We start from the raw sequence: 8483 nt of genomic DNA, 5'->3' as shown, positions 1-8483 counted from the left end.
TCCACTAATACAGTAATCTGTCAGATTTCTCAAGAACTGAATATTGCAGCATGCAGGCTCCAGTGGCACAATCGGTCAGCGCGCGGTACTTATAAGACAGTATCCTGCAAAGTGATGCCGAGGTTGTGAGTTTGACCCTCAACTGGAGCAGAAGAGTTTTAATATGTAGGGATGGTTGGGAGGATCTCTATTCACAAATAAATCAAGCTACTCTTTGAATACATAAACTGCTAACTAAGTCAACTTAAACTACTACAGTCCTTGTCCTTCATGCTGCAGTGTGCTTGGTTATCAAAAGTTGTGATCAAAGTCTCACCTTGATCTATTGATTTATGAGAACACTGATCAAATTGCCTGAAATGTGATAGTTTTTTAAAGACATTTTTGCAACACAGTTCTGCAATTTGCTTGTTGGCAATAAATATTTTAACTATTATCCATTGCATTTGATGGTGTTGGATAATGCAAAACTAAATATAATAGAAAAAGTAGGCACTATTTTACAGCGTTTTCTTTTTTCGCCCACAATGCTTTGCATGACGTCACATTGGGGAGAAAACAGAGCAGCCTGCGTTGTATTTGTCACTGATCTTGCCTAATACGGCTTTTGGTCTTTCAATATTAACACTCTATGGTCCTGACCGAGTCCAGGTGACTTTATTATGTTTATAATAATATTGGAGGGAAAGCGAAACACAGCTTAGACGGGGATATTGTTCGGCTTTTTGCAAGTTTAGACAGCCTGCTAACGCTACTCCACCAGACGTTAGCACAACAGCGTTAGTCTAGCCTGCCTTTGGTGTTTCTCTATAATGTCAACATAATACATGTGGAATTAGGGCACCTTTTGTACCATAATTGTATTGAATGAAATAGTAAGCTTCTCTTCTACGAGATGGGTGGGTTTTGTTATGTTACACACAAAGCTAACTGGCTATAGTTAGCCTGTACGTATGCCAGCGGATATAGCTATCGTTCCGTAGCCAGCCAGCAACTTCGGCTGTAGAGTTTTGGTAAGCTAACCACAACAGCGTTGTCCCACAATTAACTTGCAGTAATGTTTAATAAAAAGAAAATATGTTAAATTACACTCTGTTCATCGTTGTTTAAACAACCTTTAATGTTTTCTGAAAAGACATGTCTTTCCTGGTAACCCGCGTCCTAATAACAACATAATTCAATATTTTTTAGGGAAGGCATGAATCAACCTTAGGGGTACACAGTAATACTGGTCACTTCTTTCCTACACTACATCTGGAGTAAAGCTATATTGTCATTAAGCTGCTCAAATGCTCAGTACTAGTTCTTACTGTAGCAGTGGTAATAGTAGTGGATTGGTGTTTGTATCATTTCTATAACTGCTATTGTGAGTTATTACCATGTCTTATTCTTTTTCCTTTAGATTATATGATGTCAAGAGGAATGGCTATAACTGCCCAAAATGACTGCAGAGTCATGCCGAGGTTGTGAGTTCGAGACTCACCAGGAGCAGATGTGTTTTACTTCCACTAAGACAAACCTGTCATTCATAAAAATTCATGGGAGGGTCTTTAAGCAACCTTTTTACTCAGGCTGTAACTCCTCAACTCATCCTTCATACTCCACTAATACAGTAATCTGTCATTTACCAAGAACTGAACACTGTAGGAATCAGGCTCCAGTGGCGCAATCGGTCAGCGCGCGGTACTTATAAGACAGTAACCTGCAGAGTCATGCCGAGGTTGTGAGTTCAAGCCTCACCTGGAGCAGCCGAGTAATATGTAATATGTAGGGATTATTTGAAGGTTCTCTCTTCACAAACAAGTTAAGATATTCTTTGAATACTTAAACTACTGCAGTCCTTGGCCTTCATCCTGCACCATCCTTGATTATAAAAAGGTGTGTATCTTGTTCACAAAAGTTGAGATCAAGGGCTCACCTTCATTTATTGATATATGAGAACATTCATCAAAATGTCTAAAATCTGCTAGTTTTAGCCAGCTGGCATGCTGAGGTAGCCTTTCATGTGTAAAAACCAAAACAGAACTCAATATATTTAATGTGAAACACCTGTAGAAAGAATTACCCAACAACAAAATATAAATCTGCCTCGTTAAATAATGTATTTAATTTACTAAAACTGGGTAACGATGCTTTCCTTATACCTACTTACCACATTGACCTATAAAGCATGACTGTGCATTTTATGTTAAACTGCATATAGAGGCCATGAGATCCTCTTGTTATGCTGAGTCAGCCCACATAACTCCGGCTAACAACGAAGGTCTGGCAATATTCCAATGTAAGGTTGGAAGGGTTATGTAAGGTCACCATGATTATTAGATCCTTCTAGAGGTGATATGATGTGAACCACCCACTCTCCCCCACCCCAAGCTTTTACTCTCTTGTTGTTGTTTTTTGCACAGATGTCCTTAGATGACTTTCTACTTGTGAAGATAGTTGTTTCTGCAACTGTTGGAATTTTTGATGATCTATTTGGCTGTCTGAAAAAATACATTTAAAGGCAGAGCTGACTAACTGAGGAACAGTCACAAACTCAACAGTCCATTTCTCTAGTCCAGAATCCAGATTATAGAGGACTCAGCTTTCTTCATTTTTGCTTTTATAGTTAGTTTCAAGCAACATTGCGCATAAGCTAAAACAAAATCAGTCTAGTCTATTTAAATAGTGTCTTCAAACTTGGTTCTTTCCCAGTTTTCATTCACATAAAATGTCTATTGTGTTCAAATGTAGTCTTTGAATAGTTCAAGTGACAAAACGTGGTTTATCAAATTATCACATGCCTGTTTGGTCTAATTGCAGACAAACCGGAGCCTATAAATCAAGGCTGACATCAATGGAGCAAAGTGGGCGACTATTGGAGCCCCAGCCCATCCCAGGAGCCCCCAAAAGCAAGCTTTCACTATGTGGTATTTGGTATGTGATAATATGATTACCGGTAACACTACTGTTAAATTGTTGATTTGTAAAAAACAAAGGGTAAGTGTGAGGGTTGTTAAAAATGTCACCATGTCTTGCTTCTTCTACTACTGAAAAACCACTGCCAGATGTCTGACTCTGGATGATGTTGTCAGTTCAAATGCATTATAAAAGGCACATAATGTGTTACAGAAAAGGTAAAGTCCTCTGGCCAATGCAGCCCCGTGGTTCTTAGAACAATGGTATCTGATGCAGACGGTCCTCACGCCCTCTGTCCCTTGACCAGCAGTGCATGGAGCTGCAGATAGCAGCAGCTGAACGTTTATCTGGAAAACCTTCTCCGCACTGCAAAATATATCCCACTGTGAAACCTCTGACTCACATTTAATAGGCATTTTTTTCTGGTCATGGTGTGGAATAAGACCATGAAATTGTCATGAGTTCTACATAGAGAAAATAATGAAAAATAACGTCTTTATAGTTTGATTTTTATTCACAAGGAGCACAGTTGATGCCTGTCAGATTGTTACACTAGATGAGAAAGTAATTGAACGAGGATCAGTCTAAAAATATCTTGGTTTCTTCTTAGAAGTAAGTTTGTCCTTCAAGCAGCATATAGAGTGTCTAACGTTAAGAATTTAGAGTAAAGATGGCTTTCTATTATAGAAACAAAGGCTATTTCTCTTTTAGTGCGAGAAAAACAACATTTCTGTCAATGCTGGATTATGGGGATATTTTATGCATGCAAATCAATCTCTGAAAATGCTGGATTCATGCAGCACTGAGATTCATAACTAATTCTAGTTATTGTACTCATCACTGTAGCTTGTATGAGAGTGTTGGTCGGCCTTCTGTGCACCGTGTCAGGTTGGAGCATTGGTACATTTACACACTGTGTAAACTGCCTCCTTACTTGTGTTCTTTCTTGGTTGCTAAAGTCCCCACCAGGAAATGTAATCTTACATCATATGGTCAAATCACGTATGACAATCCCAGAACGCAAACTTTTTTTCGGTGAAAAGTGTCGTTAATGTTGTTGTTTCATTTTTTGCACTTTACCAATTTCAAAATAAAAGTCACCATGGTCACACACAGAACATTTGAGTACTAAATGCACATGTGCTATCACTGGGCGCTGCTGGTGATTATGTTGAGATAATGTTAAATTGCCAAATGTCTTTTTCTGCTTTATGTAGTCTGTTTTTTTTTTTTTACATTATATTTTAAATGTGGAACTGTTACACTGGCCAGAACTCCCTTGAAAAAGAGATTCTGAATCTCAAAGGGATTATTTCCTGGTACAATAAAGGTAAATAACCTAGTTAAGTGTAAGCAACTCTGGAGCAGATGAGCAAATACACCTGGTGAAATACCCATGAACAAACAAAATAATGTGAAGGCCCCGAAAGGGCCAGTCTCGGACACTGGTGGAGGAAGTATTCAGGTACTTTACTTACTAATACCACAGTGTAAAAAAATCCATCCTCAACTGTAATTAAAGTGTAACTTAAAGTTTTAGCTAAAGAGTGAGACATCTTACTTGTTTTCACTACAGAGTGAGAGAGATCCTGTTTTCACCCTGTGTGTTTAGGTCTATTTTTTAGTTACCGAATGAGACATCTCACTTGTTTTAGCTACAGAGTGAGATATCTCACTTCTATACTATCTTTGTTGGGAGTCGCACATGCACAGTAGCTAAGTAAAATCACCTCAGCTAGCTACTGTTTCTCTAACTTTGGTTAGTAAAAGGCAGAATTAGCTGGGAGACTTCTTCTGAACGAGGGCACACTTGTGGAATACCAGCAGAACAGGGACATGGAAGTAGTTCTTTTGTAGATTATGGTGAACTAGTGTGTTGTAGCAGTGTTTTGCCATTGAGAACAAGCTAGCATGCTAGCCACCTTGTCTCAGCCAGTGCCGTAGAAAGCTGTGCAGATTTTGAACAGCTCACCCGGAGACTGAAGGCAGAGGACATTCAGAAACCTGTATCTCACTCAAAAGAGCACGGATAGGTTTTCTTCCAAGTTTGTATGCATGTGAAAGCACCAGAGACACAAAATGACACCCCAAATCCAAGAAAAAGTGATGTTTTCACAATATGGGCACTTTAAGGAAAAGTATGTAAATACAGTCTGAGAAACATCCTTAAAGTGGTAAAAGCAAAATGACTGAATGCAGAGAAATGTCCCCTGTGACTGTACTATTTTATATTCTATCATTAGGTTACTGTAACACATGCATGTAAAAGCAGGATTTTACAGTTGTAGTTGGTTGGAGCTCATTTTGAAATAGTGCTTCTCAGCCTGCATGTAGGCTATTAACTATTTCCATTGTGGATTAATCTGCTCATTATTTTCTCAGTTAATTTATCTATCAATTAAAATTAGTGAGAAATGTCCTCACAATTACCTGCAACCCACAGGAAAGAACAGACTCAAGAGCCTCAAAATTGTACTTAATTTATGTAGCCCAGTGGTTTCCAAACCTCTTACATCAATGACCCCTAAAACTTACAAATTTAGGTAAAGGACCCCCCTTGACGTGAATGTGTGCCATGCAGGGTCCCCCATCTGACAGGATCTTTGCTTATAGATGTTTAATTATGGATGATGATCAAAGTAGATGTGCATTCTGTCATTGTGTTATGGATGGCATAGACGTTTCTTTTTGATGTTGCCTTTTTAAATCAAGTGATTGTTACTTTCTTACACTGCATTGTAAATTGGATTCTTGTATTTTATACCTGTCCTAATATAGTTTAGCTATATTAATAAAGCTTATCTCTAATTAATGTTTGCCCATTTATGTTTTTATGTAAATAACTTTGAATTACCTTGTTGCTTAAATTGTGCTTGCAAATAAGGCTGCGTTACCTTCTCGTGAAAATAAATGATTCCCCTCTGGGCCCAGGGGATCTTTCTGGGTCCAGGGGCCCCCTTTGGGAACTAATGCAATAGCCTACTTAAGTAAATGTACTTACAGATACACCTCTGCACCCTCACACCAGCTGTGTGGTCGACCACATGAATGTTTGTTATGGTGGAAACATTCAGCGTGACGCACGTGAAGCAGCAGATAGCACAGTGGCGTGGGGTCCCCCCCCCCCCCCCCCCCCCCCCCCCCCCCCCCCCCCCCCCCCCCCCCCACCCGCCCCACCCTGCCCTGGGCCTGCTGCGACTGTCCGATAACACCGAGCAGGGAAACGACACGGCCGCGGACACCTTCAGCTTCACACGTCGTCATCTTGACACGGAAGCAGTTTTTTTTTGTTTTTTTTTACGTTCACTCGTCTTTTTCGCGTTTTGGTTATAACGGCGTTAGTGTGCTCTTAGGATGGTGTTAGGCTTTAAGATGTTGTAAAATCATCTCACAAACACTCTGGATATTCAACTACAGTAAGTTCTGTAACGTTCAGTGCGAGAGGCTGCGATGCTCTCACCGAGGGAGAAGGAGCTCATTGCAGAGATATGGCAAACAATGACTCCTGTGGCGGAAGATATTGGAGCAGAGGCGCTTCTTAGGTGGGTCCCAACTCTGTTGTGTAGACAATTCCGAATTATAAACCGCTTTTTTGTGTTTAAAGGCTTGCAAAGAGATTTTTGATCTCAGCTCTTTAGTCAACTTAGACCCACTGAGAAGCTGTGGTGTGGTCGGTGATTATACTCATACTGTCCGAAAATACAAACATTTTGAAAAACCTTCCAAAAAGAAATGGAGAAATAATCTGGAAACGTACTGTACCCCTTGGTTTCCTATTGTTCTCATGGGATTGAGTCAGTGGCTACAAAAAATTAAACATGTTTCCATGATGCAACACATAACTGCTCAGCTGTGTGTGTGTGTGTGTGTGTGTGTGTGTCCTGTATTTCCTGTGAATGTACGTCAATGACAATAACGTTTAAAAAAACACTTCTAAGCCTTCCTTCCTTATTAGAAAGGGAAACCCCTTCATCAACATGTGTTCCTGAAAAATGTATAGTGTATTTATTATTATTATTATTATTATTTATAATATTAATATTATTATTATTATCATACATAAGTAATTTACATTTATAAATATATACATTATGGCCATAAAGCATTGGTAAATGATTAATTAACTATTGGGTTGCTATTAGTTACCTTTTAAATTCTACTTATTTATCATATATGCAAGCAAATTGAAATGACTCTAAGGCTATGGTCACACAAACGTCTGTTTTACAGTATAGTTGAAAAAAGTTCAACTTTTCTGAAAAAAAACGCCCTACGTCAAGCTTTGTTTTTGTTGACAGCCGACCAATAACAAACAGAGAAACCAGAACAGTCATTTTCATAACAAAAAGAAAAAATGGAGTTAAAGTTAAATGATATTACCGGGTGCTCACCGCCAAGAGAACTCACTTTGTTTAATGTAACATTAGTACCACTGCTCTCTCTCTCTCTCTCTCTGTTCTTTCTCTAGCTCGCTCCACCACTTTGTTTTATCTAACGTTAGCACTGCTCCACATAGTGCTCAGTGCTAAGATACTGCAGCAGTAGCTCTTGTAGTAGCAACAAAAGACACTCTCGGCTGCTTTTTGGAACTAAAATACTTCTTCTGTTTTTTACTACAAAAGTGCCCTAATGAACATTTCCTTGTCAAAAAAGACGGTAAGTGTGAAGATAGCCTTAAGGCCTCTTTAAAGTTGCCAGTCTCAACCTGTTGCGCGACAATGTGATGTCAAAATGACGTAGATCTTATTGGCGCGATGTAGCCTGTCTTTCAATTAGGAACGTGCATCACTGCAACAGTACTGAAACGAATTCCCAATTCCTCCACAGGATGTTTGCTACCCAACCAGGCTCCAAGACATACTTTTCCCATCTTGACATCAGCCCCAGCTCCGCTCACCTGCGCTCTCACGGCAAGAAGATTGTTTTGGCCATCGCAGAGGGAGCCAAAGACATCAGCCAGCTAGCCATCACCCTGGGTCCTCTGCAGACCCTGCACGCTTACCAACTCCGGATAGACCCCACCAACTTCAAGGTGCCTTTACAAGAGCATCAGTTCTACTGATGGATCATACTGAGGAGAATAACTCAGAAAAAGAATGGTTACTGATTAATTGTTTTTTATTAACACTGGTGGTAGAAGTATATAAACAAAAGTACTAATACACTGTAAAGAATACAATTACATAGTATGTATTTTGGGGTTTTGATTGGACCTTTTTACATACTTTAATGTTTAAAAAAAACACAGTTTTCTCAAACTGTTTGTCTGAATATATCTGCATTCACCCTCTGTCGGAAATTATCAGTTTTAGCGCCTGTCTCTTTAAGCACCCCTCTGAAAAAGCCCAGTCTGTTCTGATTGGTCAGTGTTTCCGGGTCTTCTGCCTCATATAAAAATGGCCCCTGTGACTGTAAGGGTTGTAATGGTATTAATTATTATGGTTTTTGGTATTATCGCGGTATTTTTTAAATTGTGTTAAATTTGTTCAGAAAGCACTGATAGGCCTACACAAGCTGAAATAGCTTCAAAAAAGTTTATTATTTTTATTTATTATTATTATACAAAAATATAGGCAATAGGCTTG

The 8483-nt window shown here is 39.2% G+C and overlaps 1 protein-coding gene and 1 non-coding gene across 2 annotated transcripts in view; both read left to right on the top strand.

Moving 5' to 3' along the window:
- Positions 1-1654: 1654 nt before the first annotated feature.
- Positions 1655-1748, top strand: trnai-uau. The gene is made up of 2 exons: positions 1655-1692; positions 1713-1748. It is a non-coding gene; the product is annotated as a tRNA-Ile (tRNA).
- Positions 1749-6095: 4347 nt separating this feature from the next.
- Positions 6096-8483, top strand: part of zgc:163057 (uncharacterized protein LOC563335 homolog) — a 5668-nt gene continuing 3280 nt past the window's right edge. Inside the window, exons 1-2 of the mRNA XM_034860437.1 lie at positions 6096-6440; positions 7726-7930. Of these exons, the coding sequence (XP_034716328.1) occupies positions 6349-6440; positions 7726-7930 (297 nt within the window). The 5' untranslated portion in view covers positions 6096-6348. The remainder of the gene's footprint in view (positions 6441-7725; positions 7931-8483) is intronic.

The sequence above is a fragment of the Etheostoma cragini genome, chromosome 21 (genome assembly GCF_013103735.1).
Source record: "Etheostoma cragini isolate CJK2018 chromosome 21, CSU_Ecrag_1.0, whole genome shotgun sequence".
In the NCBI taxonomy this organism is placed as follows: Eukaryota; Metazoa; Chordata; class Actinopteri; order Perciformes; family Percidae; genus Etheostoma; species Etheostoma cragini.
Note: the sequence above shows the minus strand (reverse complement) of the source record. Positions and strands in the feature narration are given on the sequence as shown.